Consider the following 23,038-nt stretch of genomic DNA (forward strand, 5'->3'; position numbering starts at 1 on the left):
GCACTTTGGCTTTTGAGCTCTTAAACTTTCTGGCAGGACTTGAACTTCCTTGAGAAGCCGGAGGGGTCAGGCTGGGACTCAGGGCTGGTTCTTAGTGAGAAATGGGGAGGGGGTATCTTCAGGGCATCCCTTAGGCCTCCTGGCCAGCTCCCAGGCTCGGAGATGAACTGGCACTCAGGGAAAATCCTGCACAAGGATGAAGGTGAGACATATCCCTGGAATATCCCAGAAACAGAGGAGAATGTCTTAGGAGGGTAAAAGCTCTGGCAGAGGCCTCGGGCCTGAACCTGGCTCTGCCAGCACCTGCTCTGAGGACTTGGGCCAGTGCCTTCCACTCAGGGCCTCCATTTCCCCGTCTAGAAATCACTATCATTCCAGTTGATTGTGTGTCTCTCACTAGCCAGGCTCTGGGCTGAACCCTGTGCCCTGCATCAACTCACATTACCTTCCCAGCCACCCTGCAAGGAAGGGACCGTCTCCATTTTAGAGACGCGGCAACTGAGGCCAGAGAAGTGCCTTGATTTACCCACGATCCCTCAGTGATGGCAGATTGAGGGTTCTTACCCAGATCTCTCTGACTCTAAGCTCAAAGAAAGGGATTCTGACCCTACTAGGTTGCAAGTCCACTGAAAAGTGGTTTAAGAATTCACAGAGGGAAGAAGAAGCTTCTGGGAGTGGGAGGAAATTCCCAAGAGAAGATGGCACTAGGGATTGTGGGTATAGGGGCCCCGATATGGGGTAGAAGCAGCAGGCGAAAAAGAACGGGTGTTCCAGGTGGGAATCCCAGCCACGCAACGTGTGGAGGAGGGGCTGCCGGGGCTCCACGATGATGGGGAGAGAGGGGAGCCAGGCTACACACACCCGTCGTCGCCGCCTTACATTCGCTTCAGGGAAGGTAAGGCCCACGGCTCTGCACAGCTTCAGTGAGGCTGGGGTCCCCTGGGCCCACACCCCCAGGGAGGCTGCGTTCGCATCTGTCCCTGTGCAGATGGCTGGTGAGCACAGCTAGCAGCGCCCACCCGCACCCCCTTCTGTCGCCGGGACTGGCTGCGCCGGGGAGCGTGGTGCGGCGTTATTTTTAGAAGTGGCGCCATCTGTTCAAGGTGCCGGGCGGATTCTGTTTGTCTCCGCAGTGGCCGGGACAGCCATGCCAAGTCAGGGGAAGAGCTGCAGAGCTGGCCTGCTGGGTGAGGGGGCCAAAGAGATTCTGCAGGCCCATGAGGCGTGGGATTCTGGGGTCAGGGGTCTGGGGCTGCCAGAGGGGAGGCTCCGGGGCCAGGGACGGTCATCGCAGGGCGTCCTGTGCTCCCAGCGCCCCGCCTAGTCCCTGGGCCTGAGCCTGGACCTGCCTCCTGACAGATTCTGACCTGACCTTATCCCTGTTCTCCAGCTTTGGGTAGAGAACAGAGAAGAGTTGGGGGGAGAACAGTACGATGACCAGACCACAAGGATCCTCTGTGGGATGTAACACTGGGTGTGGCAGAAGACACAGGTCTGATCAGTGTGGTCCAGGAGGGCCAGGACATCTCCCCACTAGACCCCAGATGCTCCTGTGTGTCACACTGTCTTAGCCACCACCATCTTCTGGCTTCTGAGTCATCCTGGGAGGGACTTAGGGTTTCTGATGGCAGATTGCCTGGGTTCGAATCCAACCGTGATGTGACCCTGGGCAACTTCCTTAACCTGGCAAAGCCTCCACTTGCTCATCTGTGAAATGGGATGCTGGAGCAGCTGCTTCCCAAGGTTCAGGTGCAGATTTGCCAGCTTGCTTTCTGTAATGCACGCTGCCTGGGTGCATTCAACACCCGCTCATCCAGCCACTCGGCTGACCAGTTTTCACTTTCCAAATGCAGGCTGCGTCCCCAGATCTGTTGTCCCCAGTGTCCTTCCGTAGTCAGATTGCTTTCTCAGTGATGGAACCAGCATTGGTGGAGGCTGGTCCTGTGCTGGGGGCTGGAGAGGCCCTGTTCTCAGAGAGTTCACAGTCTAGTCGGGAAGGCAAGCTGGTAGAACCCACCCCAAGACCGAGGGTGGAGGGTGCAAAGTATAAGCTGGCAGTGGGAAGGGGGTTGAAATGTGTAGCAGAGGAATTAGAGAGAACTTCACAGATTGGCATTGGGGCTGGACCTTAGAGAGGAAGGTTTGGATTAGTGGCAAATTGGGTGTAGACCATCCCGGATGGAGGGAACAGTATATACAGAGGGTCGGAGGCCGGAACATGTGTTAGTTGTTCAGCAAATACAAGGAGTTGACTTACACCAGAGCCCAGAGAAGTTGGCTCTGAGCCAATCAGGCAGGATCCTGGATGCAGTGGTTGTGAATATGTTTTTGTTTAATAGGCACCAAGGAGCCAGTGGTGGTTTTTAATCCAGAGGGTGGCATGTTCAAATCCAAGAGGTTTTTAGAGCCGGACAGGTCCCAGCTCCACTCCTGGCTCTGCCACTTGTGAGCTTTGTGGCCTTGGCATGATGTTATTTCACCTCTTTGAGTCTCAGTTTCCTCATCTGTAAAATAGGCATAAGAATGCCGACCTCATGGGGTTATTGTGGAAGAAGATGTTTTCAGAGCCTAAGAGAGCTCCTGACACATGGAAGCCACTCAGCAAATGAGCGTCCCTGTCAGCATCACTCTGGGGACAGTGAAGGTGGAGGGGGTGGGTTGTGAGGAACCGGTTGAAAGGTTGTGGATAAGGAACCTGAACTAGGTCAGGGGCCCAGGGCGGCGAGGAAGACAATGAGGCTTGAGCTCTTACCCCAGTGGTCCCTGGGTCTGGGTACCTGACTGAGTGTAAGGAGGGAACGGAGTCGAGGGCTACCCTGATAGTCCCATTCTGGGAATCTGAGAGGACGCTTTACATGCCGTAATTGGTACAGAGGTCACAGAAGGATGAGGACATGTGGAAGAGTCTGAGAGCCTGGAGAACCTTCAGAGGGGACATTTGAGAGTCCTGGAAAGTTTGGTTCTGGAGCTTAGGAGAAAGGGCAGGGTGGAAAGGGCAGTTTGGGAATCAGTCATGTTCAGATGCAGGTTGATGTCAGGTGGGTGACATTGCCAGGGAGAGGTGAGGCCTTAAGAGGGTCAAGGGCAGGACTGTGGGAAAAGACTGCAGTTCACCCAAAACAGGGAAGCCATAGGGGAGTGGGAAGAAGGGATAGGGGTCATCAGGTGTGGGCAAGGGTGTAAAGACAGAAGGGCCCGGGAGCGGCTGGTGGGAGTCATTCCCAGAAGACACCTAGGGCCTGGCCTAGCCGGAAGTGGCATTTGGAAAAGCAGGGACAGGGAGCTGGAAATGATTTTGAGCCGTAGGCTGGGCTACAAGAGCAGGACAGGATTCTAGAACACAGAACCAGGGGAATGTTGGCTACAAGAGGAAGAAGGCCGAAAGAGGGGCTGGAATGGGACCCCCAAAGCTCTAGGGCAGTGGTTCTATTTGTTTAACACTCCCAGCCACACCACCAGAGATTGACCCATCTCTTCAGGCTTGGGCATGGGAATCTGTGTTTCAACCAGCCCCCAAGTGATGCCAACACAGGTGGCCCTTGGGGAACCACAGTTTGAGTGACCCTGCTCTGGGGTCCCCGAGCTCCACTCAGAGAAGCTTTTATCAAGAGAGGGAGGAGAGGAAACCTTGGCCATGGGAGGCAGTTCCTGCTCTGGGCTCCTCCTCTGGCTTCCAGACCTTCTGATTCACCACCTTCAGGTCTGAAGCCAAGTCAGTGTCCCGACAGACATCACTAACTTTCCACCAAGGAGGCTCTGAGGGAGAGAACCTGGGCTGGGGCAGGAAAGGCAGTGAGTGCACAGTCAAACCAGGGATAGTTCCGCTTGAGCCTGGAAGACTCACTGCAGTAGTGAGAAGTAGAATCTGAAAAACACCCCCGAACACATACAAACACCAACCCCTGCCAGTGCCTGCACCAGTCTGACTCCCCTTCTCCTTGGAATCTAGGAGTCCTGCTTTTCTGCCTTTTCCCCTTTTCTATATAGTTCTCTTTCCTGGCCTCTGTGTTCTCAGGCCACATAGAATGACTTTCCCCAAGCCTTAGCTTCCAGCTTCTCTGATTTGGACCCCAAAGAAATTACCCAGCTATTCAAAAGTAATCTCCCGACTTAAACTCATCCCTTGGCATCTCTTTGGGTGAATTTTCCTTCCCCATTCCATGGAGGAAAGAATTTAATAAATTCAGACAGAATGAGATGCCACCACTTAACTATGGTCCCAGCAGGAACCAGAGGGAAGGGACCAAGCACAACACAAAAGAATGGATCATTAGTGGTGGGATTTCTGGCATTGGTGACAGGTGGCACTGATGGGCTGAGGTGAGTCTTCTGTGTATGCATGTAAGTGGCCCCAAGTGACCTTTTGCCTGGTGTCATTTTCTGGGCTCAGGCCTGCTCACTAGGACACCTCATTGCCTGACAACCTGGCTTCGAGCGACAGCACAAATACCTGGGGTCAGCTACCCATGCCTGCTCACATAACTCAAGGAAAATGCCCTGTGCCCTCCCTACTGCACCCACACCCAGTTCCTCAGGCTTCCCAACCCTGCGCTCCGTTGGTCAGCACTGCTATCCTGGGTAGCTCTAAGGGCACTCTAACTCTTTGCCCTATGTCAGCACCGCAGAACGTGGACAGCTCCTTGGCACGTGGTCCCTAAAACCAACTCAGATCCCGAATAGCACTGTGGCCTTGGGGACAGCTCCCAGTGGAGACCGTTCCCCACTGCGTGTTTCTTTGTCCTCCCCAGGGGGGCTGTCGGTCAGCACCACAAGCGCGTGGGCAGCGCTCACTCCCGGCCTCTGCTAGTCAGCCTGCAGCGGAGAGAGGGGGGCCTGTGGTTATCAGATTCCCTGACCTTAGCTACCCAATCCCTCCCAGCACCCACCTCCATCCATCCATCAACACTTCATCCCCAGAGACGGCTCCCTGGGCCCCAACCCTCCACGGTCAGAGGTGAAGCCTGAAGACTCCCCAAGGAGCCAGCGACCTGCTGTTGTTTATGGTCAGAGCACTGACATGGCAGAACCCTGTGCTTCATTATAGAAACCAGAAAAAAGGGTCTGGTGGAAAGAGGGATGGGAGTGAGCCCTTAAGAGTGTCTGTGTGTGTGTGTGTGTGTGTGTGTGTGTGTGTGTGTGTGTGTGTGTGTGAGACCTGCCTCTGCTGCCCTCACCCCTCCAACCAAAGACCTATGCCAATCACTGCGCTCTCTTTTTCTGTTTCTCCTCTGGAAAACGGGAGTGTGGCAGTACCCGTGGCCTAGGGTTGTTGTGAAGGATTAAATGAGATAACAAATGGGGAGCGCGTAGAATGGTACTTGGCACATAGCAGGTATGATCCAAGCGTTGCTGTTATCATTTTTTGTCCTTTCTTCAGGCCTCTGCTTGTAATCCACGGAGACAAAGCTGGAGGCAGGAGAGAAGGAGGCAGATGAAGACAGGAGGGGACAGTGTCACTATAGCCAGTTAGGATCTGGAGGCTGGGGGCAGCCAGGGAAGTCATTGCATCTGTAGGGAAAGTTGGGCAGGGCAAGAAATGAGGCTGGGGAGGTGGCTGAGACATTTGACTGAAACCAGAGGACACTGTCCAGGACAGCTGGTCCATCTTAGGCAGAGTCACCGTCCCCAGCCTTCTCACTGCATGTCCCCTCTCTTGCAGGCCAAAGCGAAGTCTCCCCCAACACTTTTCTGCCTCCGCTAAGCTTTCTTGCCTTGATATGCTGATGACTTTACTGTTTTTGCTTCATCGGAAAACTCTCCTTTTTAAAGGGAAGATTTCTAAACGAGCACATAAAGGGTACAAATCGTGGAAGGCAGGCACTGCCATGCAGAGGCTGAGGGGGGCGGGCAGTGGATGTCAGAGGCACCAGGTGAATTATCAGCCTGTGACGCCCAGGTTCTAGGGCATTTCTCCTTCCTTAGGCCTCCAGTCAAGCAGGAGTTGGCTTGCAACTAGAATGGTGCTCTTCTGGGGATGGCAGGACAGCAAGGAGGCTTGGGGAAGTGTGTGTGCCCTTAGAAGCAAGTATCCGGTGACGGGAGAATCCTTGAGGATGGCGCTAAAATGGCCCCTTAAGACTGAGTATCTGTCCAATCCCCCTCTCACTTTATAGGATAGGAAACTGAGGCACAGGGACGAAGGCATTGGTCCGAGGCCATACCGTGAGTTGGTGAAAGGCGTTGGGACACAGAGGAAACACAGAGGCTTTGGACTCAAGCAGGCATATTTAAACTATGCCAAGTCCCATCTGTACGGCATTGGCCATCTGTAACCCTCTGAGCCCCAGCTTTCTTGCCTGTAAAACAGGGACAGTGATACTACACAGCCCATGGAAGCGTGTGCTAAGCAATCTCTATTAATAGTAGTGGTCAAGCCAAGATTGGGACTCAGCAGATCTGGTTCCCAGGCAAGTGCCATTTGGATTACATCCTCCCAAAATCTGAAGCAAAATTTGTGCAGGAATCATTCAACTTGGTCTGCAGAGCCTGACCATGGGGTTTCGGGGGACTCTGTGTGGCAAAATGAGCATAACTTCAACAGCTAGAAGGAGGGTCTGTGCACCTCCATTGCTCTCTTCAGAGTCCCAGTGCTTGGGGCAGGGCCTGAGATGCAGCTTGTTATTGGAGAGATGGATGGATGGATAGATGGATGGATGGATGGATGGATGGATGGATGGATGGATGGATGGACAGGTGGATGGACAAATGGATGGATGGATGGATGGATGGGTGAGTGGATGAGTGGGTATGTAAGACACCTAGAGGACCAGAAATGTGGGGGTTTTCCTACCATGTAACACTGGAAACTCCTTTGGAGAACAGGGGAAGTAGAGAGAGTTGACCCTGCTGGGCAGCTAAGGGCTGGGGACCTACCCTCCCTTGAGCCAGGCAGGAGAGTGAGAAGCTATGTGAGACACCCTGAGTGCCTAGCAGCCCACACCCTGGCCCTGCTTCCGCCATCTGTGCCTTTGAGGCTGGTGCGTGGCTGCTTCTGTGGAATATATATATATATATATATATATATATATATATAATTTTTTTTTTTTTAGATTTTCCTTTTCTGGTTAACAGGATAGGAGTTTTCTAAAAATAGCACTAAACTCGCCTCTGAGGTATTCATTTTCAATTCCCTTCCTCTTTCCCCGTTCTGTCTCCTTGACTGTGAGAATTCAAAGCCGAGACTGTCATTGTCAGCTTTGATGCACACACACGCATACACACACACAGATCGTGGGGCTTGCACACTCAGAGGCGGGCATGGGCACACACATCTCTGGCTCACTCACACTCACAGGTACACACTCATTCTGACGTACTCCTGTAGACCTGCACAGCACATCTTGTCCTCCAGGGTCACCCAGAGTCAGTACACATCTGCTGACACACCACAGGTACCCTCTGACACACACATACATGGAACATTCCCTCCCCCAGAGAGGGGCGGCTAAGACAGTGGCTACAACGCTTTGACTCTCCCAGTGAGGCTGAGGGAAGAAGAGCAGTTGTCCCTCTGCCCCCAGCTGCCTGGCTGAGGTCACCCGTTTCCCCGGTCAGCACCGAGGAGGGTCCCCTCAGCTGGGGCGGAGCAGGGTGGGGACCACAGAAAGGCCAGAATTTGCATCCAGGAGAGGAAAGAAAATGTCCTGCCTGTGGGGATTAGTCAGTCAGGACCAGAGCAGAGGGGAGGCTAGCCCCGTAAGCTGTGCCTACAAACTGGGACCCTCCCCAGCCTTCCAAGCGGTGCTGGGAACCTTGTGGGGATGGCATGGTTGGCCTGAGCCCCATGTTCAGGACAGTAGCGTGGGGGACAGTCTGAGAGAAGACTTGTGGGGGTGAGCTGAGAGCAGAGGGAAGGAGCGAGTTAAGTTACCATCAGAAGAACAGTCCCTGTTGAACAAGTCTTACGCTGTGCCAGGAACTGCTCTAAGCTCTAGCTCAGGTAGGCCTCGCAAAGCCCTGTGCGGGAGGGAGACGTGCGGGTAAGAGGGGATGGAGGCCCAGGGAGGGTCTAAGACCTTGCCCCACCCCTCACCCCCATCACAAAACTACCAAGTGGCAGCATCAGGCCTCGTCATCAGGGGTCCAGACGGGGCCTGTGTCCCCACATCTGTCACTGGTGCCAGGGGCGATTCAAAGCGAAGGGTGACTTTATAAATACGTATTAAGATGGCATTTAAATTCCGCAGGTCAGAGAACAGGAGGATTCGGCATCCGAAAATTATTTTTAGCACGTAATTCATTTGCAATGTCCCATCCTTCAATTAGGATTTGAAAAGCTGATGGTTTAGGTTTTGGGGTGTTTTTTTTAAAACCTTCCTTCGAAAGATAGATTTCTTCTTTGTTAAATTAACTCCAAAAAAAAAAAAAACCATTGCTCCTTCCTCTGCCAGAGTCTCTCTTGGCAAAGACTCTTTATTAAGGTGCCCCAACCTATTCTTGAGTCACTGAAATGTAACAATACAGAGTCATTTAAATGCTAATAAGATGAAACCGAAATGCATAAACCCAATATTGTCAGAACATTCATTCTGGATTCTGAAGGAGCTGGCGCATCAGAGCCTGAAGGGACCCCAGAGAACACTAGTCCAATCTCTTCAGTTTCCACATGGGAAACTGAGGCCCAGGGAGGAAAGGGGCTTGGCCAAGGTCACAGAGCAGGAGCTTGGAAAACAGGGAGGGGCTTTTCAGTGGGCTGTGACCCCAGTTGGCTGTGTGACCCCTAGTTGTGTTGCTCAACCTCTCTGGGCCCAGGACTGGCTGCCCAGACATCTGCCCTGCCCAGGCACACGTCTTAGCTCGGGTTGCTATAACAGAATACCATAGGCTGTGTGGCTTAAACAACAGAAATTTATTTTTCATAGTGCTGGAGGTTGGGAAGTCCAAGATCAATATACCAGCAGATTCAGTTCCTGGTGAGAACCCACTTCCTGGATTACAGATGGCCACCTTCTCACTGTCCTCACACAACCAAGAAAGATCATCTCTGTCAAGTCTCTTTTTTATAAGAAGACTAATCCCATTTGTGGGGGTTCTACCCTCATGACCTAATTACCTCCCAAAGGCGCCACCTCCAAATAGCATCACACTGGGGTTTAGGGCTTCAACATATCAATTTGGGGCAGGGAGACACATTCAGTCCATAGCAGCCAGTGTGCCCATCAATTAGGACAGGGGTGACTGTCAGTGTGGTATTAAGAACTGGCTACAAATGAACCTCATCTCAGCCTTGAGGGAGGTGCAGTTGCTAATAACAGGGTGCGTAGGTAGGAGGGAGGTTGGGGGAGGTGCAGAAGCCAGCACTGTGGAGTATCTGCTCCAGGCCTGGAGCCACACAGAGACCCACACATAAGGGCCTCAATGGGTCCTTACAGCAGCCTGTAAGACAGATGGGTCAACCTCACTGGACAGGTGAGGCCCAGAAAGGGTAGGTGACTTCTCCAAAGTCACACAGCCCATTTTCCTGAAGGGGAAAAAAACTCCCTACTCATGTTAAAAGGAAAAATCTTCTCTGATACCCTGGGCCAGGTCACATCTTCCTGCTCTGGACATGCACAGCACCTGGGACTCCCTGTCATGGCAAACCCATCATATTATGGAGGTCACTCATCTAATTGTCTCTCTTCCCCCTTGTGAGCACAAAGTAGGTGCACACAACACAATGAATGAGTGGTTGGTTGGATGCATGGATGGATGGACATATGGGTAGATGGATGGATAGTTGGTTGAAGATCATTGTTCATCTTAACACAATAGTCATTAAAATCACCAGTAGCCCATTAACTCATCTCTGCTGTTGTCATCACAGATATAATTACTGCTAACGGGTCTCATAGCTCGTGCTGTCAGAGATGTAATTATCAGTGCCTGTAGGACACGCCACAGGTAGCAGGAAGACAGATAGAAAACAGCACCTCGGCGTTACAGAGTCCCTTGTGGTTTTTGCAAAGCACTTTCATTCACATATGGCACTTCATTTAAGCATCGTAAGAACCCTATGAGGGCGATGCACCAGGGAAGGCAGCAAAGCGTCCTGATTAATAACAGTGTCTCTGGATCCAGACTGCCTGAGTTCAAATCCCAGCTCTTCCACTCGCTAACTCTGTGACCTTGGGCAAGTGACTTCACCTCTCTTGGCCTCAGTTTCCTCATATGTTCTAGGGAATAACAAGACTACCTGTCTCATAAAGTGGTTGTATGGATTGCTAATAATCACAATAATTAGTGCTTACCATGCGCTTGACTCAATTCTTAGTATTTTGCATGAAATAATTCACTTAAGCCTCATAATACCTATGAAGTAGATACTATTACTCCCCCTCCCTTTGTTTAAGACAATGAAACTAAAGTTAATTGGCCTCCCAGTCTGTTGAGAGGTGGCAAAACTTGAACCCAGAGGCTGTGTCTTCTAGAGCCCCTCCAGTTAACCTCCACGGCATCTCTACACACAGGCCTGCTTGGTCCCTGCCTCACCTGCTCCTCTCGGGGATATACCGTTGGGGTCAAAACTCACGGGTTATGGTGGTGGTGCATGCCCGGATGGCCAGGGACCCCGAGTATTCCTGCAGGACTGCAGGTGGGAATCCCAAGCACGCACTTTCTTTGGTGTCTCGTGTCTCTGCTTAAGGCATCAGGCCCATTTTAAGTTCTACTCGGTAAGATACCAGTTGGTCCCAGTGTGAAAATAAGGCTTCCTATTGCATCCTTGAGTGCAAGTGCCCTCCTGTGAGGTATGACAGGCTTCTCCTGTGGCTCCAGCACCCCCTGATCCAGGCTGGGAAGCTCTGTACCCCGGGTGGAAGCTCACTGGATTTGAACACGGTGGTTCACAATTAGTTCCCAGTAAACTGGGAAGTAGCTGGGGCACAGGGGAGAATGACTTATTTTACAGATGAAGAAACTGAGCCTCGGAAAAGTGAAAGGACTCGCCCAGGATCCCACAGCCGGGGTTCAGGAGATCTCGGATTTGAACCCGGATTGCTGTGATTTAGGATCCTGTGTTGTTCTTTAGAGAGAGGGGAGGGAGCGCCCCCTAGTGGGAGGGGAAAGAGCAACGGGCTGGCAGTCAGGAGATCCCAGCCCAGCTCTGGGCTCCGTTCGCTCTTGCTCTGTGTGTCTCTGGACAAGTTCCTTTCCCTCTCTGAGTTTCAGGTTCCTCACTGGGAAAATGAGATTAACCCTAAATTACCTCCAGGTCTAAAACTCTGTGCAAGAGGAAAGGATTGTGAAGGAAAGAGATGGGGCAGGGGAGGGGGACACGAGGTTGGAGTTGGGGCTGGGGTGGGGCTCAGTCCCACCTTCCTGCCCCCACCTCTTCCCCCTCACTGTTCTGGGCCTAGGACCGCCAGCTTTCCGCGGCCGCTGGGCGGGGCCAGTCCCTGTGCCAGACCCAGCTGAGCTCAGCAGAGGCCCTTTGTCACCCAACGCTTGCCGGGGCCTTGGCCACCGGTGTTGGGTATCTGGGTGGATTGGGTTCTCTCCTGGCAGCTCCACAGATGCCACACTCCGGCAAGGGTGGCCAGGCGGGCAGGGAGTAGCCGGGGCTCCCTCCTCCTCCTGGGCTCCCTAAGGGACGTGGCAGCCGCGGTCCGTGGTTCCGGACTCTGGGGCCCCAAGGTGAGGGTTCTGTTGACCCCGGTTCATTCTGAGGGCCACAGTGACATCCTGGTGAATATGCACGAGACGGACCCTCTGGCGAGGCTGAGGCCCTCGATCAGTGTAGCTGTGGGCTGCGGGTGCAGGCAGGTTGCTTCCTCCCATCCCCACGCCTGTGAGACTCAGCGGGGAGAGCAGTGCGTTTCGGCAGCTATAGGAGGCGTGGACAGGGGAAGCATCCGTGCTGGGGCGTCTGGGAGCTGTTACTTGGGGGCAGGGGGTTAGGCCCCTGATTGTGTGGGCATGGCATGTGTGTACACAGGGTTGTGAGCACTGGTATTTTTGAGGGGAGGAGGTGGGGATGTTAAGATGACGCCTGTAAATGTGACTACGTGTGACAGTGTGCATGGTGGGGAGGGGGTGTCCGCCACCGTGTGTGTGAAGGGGGCCCTGTGTTGGTGTGTGTGTATGGCAGTGGGTGGGCCCTAAAAATAGTAGGCAGGTGGGGTGTTGCACCCCAAGCGGCATGTCACAGGGTGTGTGTACACCGGGGTTCGTATCGCCAAGTCCGTGTGTCCACAGTGGACAATTAGGGGGTTAGCATGTGTTATGAGGGTACATCAGGCTATGCTGGGGGGTGGTATAGCGTGGAGGGCCTAGCGGGTGTCAGTACGTTTGGATTTGCAGTGGGTGCCGGTGCACAATGGGGTATTGTACGAACATCCACGTCCAGGTATGTGTATGTGTGGTGGGTGTTATTTGGGGTGGGGGGGCGTGTGTGTAGCACCTGCAAGCCGGGCCTTCCTGGGTACCTGTCCCATGAGGCCTCCAGTGTCTGACCCCTGTCACCACTCTCTGCTTGCCCCTGCAGGAGCCACCACCCCTGACCATGTAGATGCCAGCTCCAGGGAGCAGCATGGGCCCCGCTGAATGGAGACTCCTGGGTCTACAGCCCTGAGCCCCTCCGGCCCCTGGACCTTGCCCCACGCCCGGGGACGCCCCTCAGAGCCCACCGCCACTGTCGCCAGCCCACCTCGGCTGCCCCCTGGAGTCAGCTGCCAGGAGCCACAGCCGTCCAGTGAGGTTGTGCTGAGGACAGCCACACGGAGCCGTCGCCTGGCAGCCTCCTGTCCAGCACTGACCCTCGGACCCACCCCGAGCGGGGACTGCGGCAGACATGGGTGACATGACCAACAGTGACTTTTACTCCAAAAACCAAAGAAATGAGTCGAGCCATGGGGGCGAGTTTGGGTGCACGATGGAGGAGCTGCGCTCCCTCATGGAGCTGCGGGGCACCGAGGCCGTGGTCAAGATCAAGGAGACCTACGGGGACACCGACACCATCTGCCGGCGCCTCAAAACCTCACCTGTCGAAGGTAGGTGCACAAGGCTCAAACACGGGGTTTGAATTCGGGGGTCAGTCAGACCCTGGGCTCCCTTACCCAGGCCCCAGGAACCCCCCTCATCTAGGCTTGAGCATGGAAGCAATGAGCCAATTCCAGCTCCCCAGCCCCTGCTGCTGGGCTGCGTCATGTCCGACTCATCCAAATCCAGACTCTGATTGGGGATCCCTCGGTCTCTGGGGCAGCCGTGGAGCTGCTGGGAAGACAGGGCAGGCAGGAAGATGGGCTGTCCCGGAAAAGGTGACAGATGCCCATGTGTGTCTTGCCCTGGAGCTGGGCGTGGGGCTTTCTTACAACTGCCAAAATGAGCAGGCCTGCGATCTCCAGACAGGGAAGGTTTCAGCTTTCTGGAGGGGACCAAAGCCATGTCATCTGCCACAAGGCAGAGAGGAAGGGCACCAGCCCAGCTTGGGCACCAGAGCTCAGAGTTTGGGTTACCTTCCCCTCACGAGGAAGAAGAAAAGTTCCCTAAATAAACCCCAAAAGCACAGGTGTGAGGTACTCTGCCCTGGCACTCCCAGTCCTGCAGCTTGGTGCAGAGAAACTGCACTGAGCCTCACTTTCTTCCTCTGGCCGATACCTACCTCACAGTGCCCAGTGGAAGCCTGAGCGCACAGTAGGTGCTCAGTAGGCACAGCATACAGTAGGTGCTCAATGTGTGGTAGCCATGATTATTCTAAAGAGAGTGGATGACAATCCCTCCACCAGGTATAGACCACAACCTGGGAGGCAGGCAGCATCTGAAGTCTCATCCCCACTGACAGACAAGAAATCTGAGGCTGCCTGTGGACCTAGCTGCTCAGCCAGGGCCAGACAGTCCGTTGCTGTGCCGCCACCCATCGTGCCCTGCGGCGCCAGGGGTCAGTGTCCCTCTTCGTCTGGGGCCCTCCTCTCTTGGGTCAGGAGGAAAAGCTAAGACTGGTCCTTCTTCCCAGATTCGCTGCTGTCTCTGATGTTTTGCCCACCTTGCTGAGTCTGGGCAGAAGTTTAGAAACACCTTTTGCTTTTTTGATATTGTTTGGTTTTGTTTTGGCAGGGAGGGTGGAAAGAGGGGAAGCGTCGTTTCTTCCCTGCGTGATTCTAGCTCAGGGCTTGAGAACAGCCACGTGTGGCCCTGAGGTGGGAGTGGGCTCAGCCTGGGGGGCTCCTGGGCCCCGGCCTCATGTAAACATCAATCTGTGGCAGAATGGCCCATGCTCACCTCCACCATCAGTTTGGCACACCTGACCTGCTAGGAGGCAGGGTTGTCCCAATGGTCTTTGCCTTTTGAATGGGACCAGGAGATTCTCTTGAGTCAGGAATTATTAAGTGTCTCTGGACCCCAGACTCTGTGGTGAACCTGATGGATGCTATGGCCCCTCCCCGCAGAAGAATAGTCAACTGTGTGCAACAGTGTGGTCCACGCTACCAGCATGTTCGCAGAGCCCCTCAAAGCTAGGCCCTGGACCCCAGGTTAAGAAATCCACCCTCCCCTCCCACCTGACAGGCTCGGGGACCTGGGAAATCGAGTGGCTCATGGCCACGCTCCTGCTGGGGACAGCAGGTGTGCACCTGAGGGCCGGAATCCTGTCCTGCTCCTCTCTGAACATCCAGCACCCATCCTGGTGCCTGGCACAGAGGAGGGTGGGTAACTGACCCATAAAACCCTGAGATGTGGCCACTGGGTCCCCAGCCCACAGAGAGAAGCTCTCAGATGGCTGAGCAGCCAGAACAGCAGATAATCCAGACCAAGTGCAGCAAGGACCCCGGGGATCGAGGAGAAACGAGATGGGTGGGCAGTGGAGGTTAGGGAAGGCTACCTGGAGGAGGAGGTGTTTGAACTTGGCTATGGAGGGAAGAGAAGAGAAAGCGTGTGATGTGGCACAGAGCCATATTTCTTAGAATTCCCCAGACTGCTGACGTGCTGCAAGAAGTTACATGCAAAGAAAAATAAAGGAGACTCTGTTTTCTCATCTGTAAAATGGAAACGATAATGACAGCTCCGACTGTTGCCCTGCTGCCTGTCAGCTGTGTGCCTTTGAGGCTTTTGTCTGACCTCTCTGGGCCTTGGTTTTCTAATATTTCATGAGCATCAAGTGAGATCTCTCATGGGAAACGTCCTGGAGAAGGAGGAAAGCCCACAGTAGGATTAACCAGAGCCCCTGCTGCCTTGATCCCCTGAAGGATGTCCCAGGGTGCAGATGGAGCTGAAAGAGGTTTGGGGAAGGACAGAGGAGCATAGTGCTACTCTTGGGCTTGGACTTGGACAGCTTGGGTTCAAATCCCAGCTGTGTCACTTAACAGCTGTGTGATCCTGGGCAAGTTATTCAGCCTCTCTGTGCCTTAGTTTCCTCATCTGAAAAATGGGATGGTAATAGTGACTACCTCATAGGGTTGTGGTGAGGCTAAAGTGAAGTAGCTTAGTACCCTGCCTACCAGGCACATGGACAGCACTGTGTGTTAGAATTCAGCCCCAGAGACTAAACGCCTCCATTTCCCCATCAGTAACATGGGTTTTGAACATTGAGATCAGGCCAAGTTCCCGGCATAGAAGTCCTCAGTCAACATCAGCTTTTGTTGTTTCCAGTATGATTATCACTACTCTGGAAGAAGCAGTCACGTTCTCCGGAAACGGTGAAATCTGACGCTTCTGGGACACTGGCCAGTGTCCGAGCTGATGCTACACGTTTTACTAGGCTGTTCTGCATCCTTAGCACCCACATTCCTGGCAACAGGTGGTGTTACCCATTTCACAGATGGGAAGCATGAGGGCTCAGGGTCACCACCATGGCTCACATCAGCTCAGACTTTGAACACAGCTGTGTCAGACACCACAGCCAGGTGTGCCCTCAGCCCCCAGCCATGCGCATGTACCTAGGAACAGTCCTGCGAAGGTGCCTTCTGTCTGCCAAGGGTCTGAGGAGGGTGGAGCCACCAGGGCACTTTTCATTTTCCCTCTCATGCTCAGCATTTGTTCTGCCCTGTTTAGCCCTCTTCTGACTCAGGGAAATGCTTGGCCTCCAGCCCCAGCCCCCAACTTCAAAGCCCTTCAAAGCCCTTCAAAGCCCTGTCCCAGGGTCCCAGGTTGGCCATTCCCGACACCCCCTGCCCTAGTCTGCTGACGTCAGCAGGGAGCAGCCTCTGAGTCACACTCCCGGAAACTGCTCCAGGCCCCGCATAAATTAGCCTTCCTGTTCACATCCAGCTAATTTTAGGCAGAAAGATCTCTGCAAGTGACAGAGGGGTTCTGAAGCCATAGAAATCAACTCCCACCCGGGACACCACCTGCTGCCCGCACAGGCCATGAACTCAGCGCGCGTGGTCTGGCAGTGTTGGGTATTTCACTGGGCCATTGCGTGCCGTTGCTTTCCTCTCCCACTGCTGGTTCTCTTCCATCCTGGTAATGCCCCTCCCTTCGTGCCCTCCACTGCTCCCTTCTTTCCATACCTGTCCAGCCTAGGACAGTAGAGCCCCTGAGACCCAGGTTTGAATCCTGACTGGCTTACTCTTCAAGGGACACTGGGAGAGTTCAGTGAATCCTCTCTGAGCCTCAGTTGTCTTATCTGTAAAATGGGCATAACACTACCTACCTCACAGGATGATGTGAGAAATAAATCAGGTCATCCACATGAAGGGCTTAGCACTGTTTGGCAGTCCCTAGACACTTAGAAAATGATGTTCGTTATCATTGTTATTATTATACCCAAGTATCTCTTTTTTTTTAAAAAAGATCATGATCTGGCCCCATCCCTGTACAAAAATTAGGCAATTAAATAAGATGGTGCCCAACAAAGGGTCAGTGTGCTATCAGAGGAGGCTTCCCAGAGGAGGCGACTTCGCAGTCTGGAAAGATGGGTAGTGGGTGTTGGGGTGGCCTGTGAGCCCTGAGGCAGGAGCTGATTGTCATTCTCCACTGTATCCCAGCACCTGCTGCAATGCCTGGGGCTCAGAAAGCATCAGCAGAATGAAGGAAGGGAGGGAGAAGGAAGAGGTGGGGTGCTTAGCGTCCCTCTCTGTGTAGTATGGAAGGCTGCAGTGTGGGGACAGGACACAGGACACCCTGCGTCACCCAGAGAACACTTAGCTTCAGTTCCCGGGAGCCCGGAGTGGCAGTGCCCTGAGCCACTCACTCGGCATGCATGGCTCTCGTCCTTCACTCCTGACCCTGCACCACCAGCTGTCAGCAGGGGCAGCTCAAGAGGCCCTGCTGGGCGCTCCCTGCATTGCATATTTCATGGTGGGGGAGAAAGGGGACAAAGAAGACAGGGCAGCCGCAGGGTAGGGTGGGAACCGGATACATCGGAGTGTTGTGAAATGGAACCTCCAGTTAATTTTGTATGAATCCTATGGCCTGCCCAAGTCGGGGAGAGAGAGGGGCTGAGGGAGGACAGGAGAGCAGATCGTGGGAGATGGTACCCCATGTGGCATGAACACGATGATGAACGAGACACCCCTCAGACCTGGCAGGGCCCACATTACGCAGAGCCACCACTGCGCAGGCACGGGGCGGGGGCGGGGGGGGAGGGGCACGAAGGCAGCAAAGGGGGTCTCCTGTTTGTCACTGTGACGCTCTGTTTCTCCGTGTGCTCCGTCTCCCCAGGTATCTCTGGAGCCCTGAGAGGTCAACAGGGAAAGTGAGGCAGACACAGCTATAGCAGTGTCCCAGGCAGGGTGGAGCTGGGGGCCGCTCAGACACAGGGTCCATGCAGGGAATTCATACCTGGCCAGAGATGAGGGAGGACGCCTTCCCCCACCAGCCCCTCCCCACCGCCCTCTTCATGTAAAACAGCCCAGAACGCTGTCAGGGGCGAGGCCTGGAGGAGCAAAGCCCCTCCAGGTATTTAAGAGGCTGAGGTAACCAACCACCGTCTATAATACATGCAGGGGTGGAGGAGGGCCAGGCGTGAAGCCGGTGGGGGGAGGCCTCCCAGCCTTGCCTCTGTCACTAAGTAGGTTCATGACCTCAGGCAAGATATTTAGACTGATAACTTCAGCTTTCTCTTCTGTGAAATGGGAATTGTGCTACTTCGCTCTCTGCCGTTTGGAGATAGTGAGTTGAAAGTGCTTTGAAGGTTTTCTACCAAACAATCATCACCATTTCTATCTATTAGGATTCTATTTGACAGAAACCCATCTCAAACTGGCTTATGCAAAAAGGGGATTTTCTGGCTTGTGCACCTGAGACATCCAGGGATTGTTCTGGCCTCAGGCATGGCTGGATCCAGGGCCGCCAGTGCTGAGAAGGGCTTTGTCCGTCCCTCTCCTGCTCTCTTCCACCTCCACCGTCCTCTGTATTGGCTTCATTCTCGGGCAGGCCTTCACCCCGTGAGGCCCCCAGCAGCCAAAGGCACCTCTTTCTCAGGGTTTCCCCCCTACTGGGTCACCTGGAGCCACTCTTGAACTAATCCCTGTGGCCAGAGGATGGAATTGGCTGATAGGCCAGACCAGGTCATATGCTCACCCCAGAGGGGTGTGGTCCTACTGTGTGCGGGGGGAGGTATGGAGGAAGAGCAGGCATGCTGCATGCCCTCGAGGATGGGGAGAAAGGAGAGAAGTGCGGAGGCAGGATTCAGGAGCCCCAAGTCTGGAGTAATCATAATGACACTGTTAATAATTACACCAGGGAAGCAGGCAGAAGCTGGGTCCGTCCGGGTGGACGGGGGTCTACGACTAGTGTCCCAGCAGTGATGGGGCCAACTCTGTGTCACGGTCAAGTCCTGGCTCCATTCTTATCCAGCTGTGGAACACTGGGCCAGTTACCTAACCTCTCTGTGCCTCAGTTTCCTCATCTGTGCCATGAGATTATAACAGGGCCTCTTTCACAGGGTCGCTGTGAGGATCACAGTAACACGTGTCAAGCGCTGAGTGCCTGGCAGGTGCTGTCTCAGTGTCAGCTGGGGACTCTGGGTGACTTGAAGGGACAGGTTGGGTTTAAATTAGTGGAGAAGAAAGAGGCAGCTTATCAGGGCAGATAATGGGCTTAAGCAACACGTGTGAGTCTATGGGTTTCCAAACATGAGTGCTGTATTTGATTTGCAAGGCTTATATTCCCTCCCCAACCCCCAGCGCCACCGGGAAAAATAAATCCCTTAGAAGCACAGCTTTCTGCGAAAGTCGGATGAATCACGTGTAGACGCTTTCCAGAATGCCACCTGTACATCTTCCTGAATCATCAATGAAATAAACCCACGTGCCGATTGATACGTGCTCTCCGTCTTCCCAGGCTGGGGCAGCAGAGTCTGTGCTGGGCAAACGGTTCCGCAGGCCTGGGGAGAATGCAGAACAGTTAGAGAAAGGGCCCGACCTGCCACTGACGGGGCTCCTGGGGGGTTCCAGCAGGGCTAGAGGGACTGCACCTTCCTTGAGCGATGCTGCTTGGCTTGGTCAGTGCTTCGTCATCAGGCACCCAGAGCGGGCGTGGAGGATATGGGCTGGGGGAAGCATTTCAGGTAGGCCTCTCCCTAGGTGGACCCACCATCCACAAATCCTGCTTCCCAAAGCCACCTACTGGCTGTAACAGACTGTGAGCACTGACCTGAGTTCCAGCTCTACCCTCGGGGCCCTTGAGCACGTCACTCCATCCCTCTGAGCCTCAGTTTCCCCATCTGTAAATGGTATGGTAAGAATACCCACCTGCCAGAACCAGTGGATACAGGTGTTCAAGATTGTCCCAGTTTCCCCCCTGTTGCTGTCATACTGAGCGGAGATGTAAGCTGACACATTCACGCATTGAACAAATGTGTTGTGCACCTGCCATGCACGGGCTTGGGCCACGTTGTTCCTCTGGATTCCGTATGCTCCTCAGGCGGTATCTGTGTGATGTGGCTGAACATGGGACGGGTGGGAGGCCGGGACGGGGCAGCCTTCCAGCACATTCCCTCTTGGTCCAGGGTCCAGGATGGTGGAGCCCCTTCCTGACTCCCTTCTGCTCCAGAGCTCCCTAAAGATTCCCTGGAAAGGGGGGGTGTTGCAGAGCTGGGTTGTAAATCCCCCTGCCCTGAAGACACTTTCCAGTCTAGCTGTGATAGGTCTGCCAGCTGTGATCCCAGTTCCAGCTATGATTCCAGGTACAGCTGTGATACACGGTTCAGCTGTGACCCCAGTTCCAGCTGTGATACATGGTTCAGCTGTGACCCCAGTTCCAGCTATGATTCCAGGTACAGCTGTGATACACGGTTCAGCTGTGACCCCAGTTCCAGCTGTGATACCAGGTACAGCTGTGATACACGGTTCAGCTGTGACCCCAGTTCCAGCTGCGATACATACCAGGTACAGCTGTGATACACGGTTCAGCTGTGACCCCAGTTCCAGCTGCGATACCAGGTACCGCTGTGATACACGGTTCAGCTGTGACCCCAGACTCGTTAACACGTGTTGAGGGCTCACAGAAGGCCAGCTCTTCTGCTGAGGCTTCACGGCATCACCTCATTTAATCCACACCCTGTGAAGCAGAAACTGTTTGTATCCCAGCTTTCCGATGAGGAAATCGGGGGCCAGGGCACCACCGCTAACAAGGGGCCCAGCCAGGACTGGTACCCAGACAGGCCGGCTGCCAAACGTGCCCTTAATCTACTGCCTCCTGTTGACACGAATAACCCTACAGCAAGGGGGAGTGCGCTTCCAGGCGAAGGAGGGGGCGGTCTCTGTCTGACCGGAGACAGAGTCAGGAGAGGCTTCCTCTGAGCCAGGTCTCAAAGAGCGGGGAGCAGTTGAGCACACAGAGATGGGGAAGACAGCACGTTCTTAATGAGAGGGGCACCTGAGCAAAGGCCCTGGGGTTAGAGCCGGCACATGCGTGGGGAGAAGTGAGGGATTCATTGTGCCTGGAGCCTAGGATGTATCTCAAAGGACAGAGGACTCCAGCCCATGGACTGTGGATTGATTTTTGTAGGCTGGGTTTTAGCTGGTATGTTCATGCAGTGTGTACAGACTGTCAGCCTGGTGATTGTGTTTATGTTTGTCTATGCTGTGCTGTCCACGTGAGTGTGAAATGGGCCATGAGCTCCATGAGGGCGAGGCGTGAGTACAGCTCCTCTTCAGGGGCCGAAGAACCAAAGAACTCGCTGAAGGCAGAGAGACTGAGGTCTGGGTGAGGTTGTTCTGATACGAGGTTCCCTGGGGGTCCATGGAGGTGCCCCAGGGGTCAGGGAGATGCTGAGTCGGGGGCTCTGGCCTTTCTGCCCCACCATGTAACAGAGCAGCTCCTTTTTTTTTTTTTTTTTTAATTTGTTTTGCATTGTAAAGCATCTGGTGAGGTTTTTTTTAAACAAAGAATTTTTTAAAAAGAAAAAAAAATGTGTAAACCTCTGGTACTAGAGAAAGATACTGAACTGTAGTGTCTAAAAGCCTGGGTTGGAGCTCAGGTTCTATAAATTCTCAGTGCCTCAGTTTTTACATCTGTAAAATGGAGTGGGTAAAATCCAGCCCCCAGGGTCCATACTGGTCTCTGGATTAAATGAGAAAACACACTCAGAGAGCCTGGCCCACAGTGGGGCCTCGGGAGGTTCATCTTGCAGCCACTCCACCCTAACCACGTTCTGGCCTCGTGCATGGCCCACCCACCTGTGTTAGAGGACCCACGGGGCTGGGAAGCCTCGAGTGGGGACCAACCTGACTCTGGTCCCTATGGACTGAGACATCTCCAAGCCCCACCGCCAATGAAGAGGGTAGGTCTAGGAGTCCCTGGGGCCCCTCCAGGTCCTCAGGAACCACCGCCCCCCCAAGAGCAGTACAGACATCAGACTGGCCAAAGAGTGACTAACTCAGAGCCAGCCCCCAGATCCCTCTTCCCTTGAAAGACTATAACTTCATATCCTTGGGATGTAGCTGAGGCCCCGCCCCAGCCCTGGCCGGGGCAGTGCCCTCGGCCCCCTGCCCCAAGCCCCCGCCCACCTTCCCTAACAGGCGGCTTCGGAGTCCTGCCCACACTGGCTTCCAAAGACCCGTGTGGGGTTCCCATGCAATAGGTCTGCCCTGGACACCAGTCTCTGGTTACTTCACCTCCCTGAGTCTCAGTTTCCTCATCTGTCAAGTGGGCTGAGCGGGGAGAGATGCTGGTTGGTAACCACAGGCTACACTGTCTCTGGCGTTAGGGTGACCTCAGTTGTCCACCCAGCCCAGGTCCCACAAAGCGCAAGAGAGCTGAGGCCGCTTGTCCCTCCAGGCCTGCCTGTCACACGAGAGGCCCCGACAGGGCAGGTGAGTTACTTATACAGGCCCTCCCGTCTCCCCACAGCGATTATCTTACTCCTCCTGGCACAATCCCGGCCCTGCTGTGGTTTCAGACGCACAGTTATTTATAGTCAGTGGAAATTAGGGCCTCTGCAGATGGTTCCCTCGTACCCACCTGCCAGTGTCAGCCTCCACCCCAAAGGGAGGCCCCCTAGAAATTTCTATGGCCCCAGCAAATGATCCCAGGGACCGTTTCTGAGCAGAGAAGACTCAGACTCTTTCTATAGGATAACTTTGGAGAAGATGCCAGAGAGTTGAGAAGCAGAAGTGAGCCCTTCCCATGGGAGGATCTGGGAGGGCTGCATGGAGGAGGCCGTATTTGAGCAAGATGCTGAGGGATAGGCAGGGTTTGCAGTGGAGAAGGACACTCCACGTAGAGGGAAAAGTGTAGACAAAGGCACAGAGGCAAAGAAGGTTATATAAAAGGAAGAGCCGATCGTCCTGTTTGGTTATGGCTTGAAGGACGGAACCACAGCGGTAGTGATAATAATTAAGAGTAACTGAGCATTGTAGATGCTCCAGACACTGTTCTAAGAGTTTTACGCACATCATCACCTCATTCAATCCTCCTGACAACCCTATGGAGTGGGCACTAGTAGTATCCCCATTTTTACAAATAAAGAACCTGAGGCACAGAGACATTAAATCACTTGCCCGTGGTCACACAGCTAATGAGTGGAGGAATCCAAACCCAGGCTGGCAATTCCAGAGTCCATACTAGGACTCCAGATGTTAAGGCACAAAGTTTGGGCTTAAATTAAGAGGCAGGAGGGAGGCCTTGAAGGTTCTCGAGCAGAGGAACAGTGCGGCTGGGACAATTGGTCTGGCAACCG

General features: G+C 54.0%; 1 protein-coding gene across 3 annotated transcripts in view; it reads left to right on the forward strand.

The window, feature by feature from the left end:
- The window catches only part of ATP2B2 (ATPase plasma membrane Ca2+ transporting 2), a 210,824-nt gene that overhangs the window by 86,120 nt on the left and 101,666 nt on the right, over nucleotides 1-23,038 (forward strand). For 2 of the 3 annotated variants that reach the window (XM_032649881.1, XM_032649882.1), the window contains exon 1: nucleotides 12,770-12,968. In XM_032649881.1, the coding sequence (XP_032505772.1) occupies nucleotides 12,770-12,968 (199 nt within the window). Of the gene's footprint in view, nucleotides 1-12,463; nucleotides 12,969-23,038 lie in introns of those variants that run through there. The other variant, XM_032649883.1, reaches the window with a different exon arrangement.

The sequence above is a fragment of the Phocoena sinus genome, chromosome 11, assembly GCF_008692025.1.
Source record: "Phocoena sinus isolate mPhoSin1 chromosome 11, mPhoSin1.pri, whole genome shotgun sequence".
NCBI classification, from domain to species: Eukaryota; Metazoa; Chordata; class Mammalia; order Artiodactyla; family Phocoenidae; genus Phocoena; species Phocoena sinus.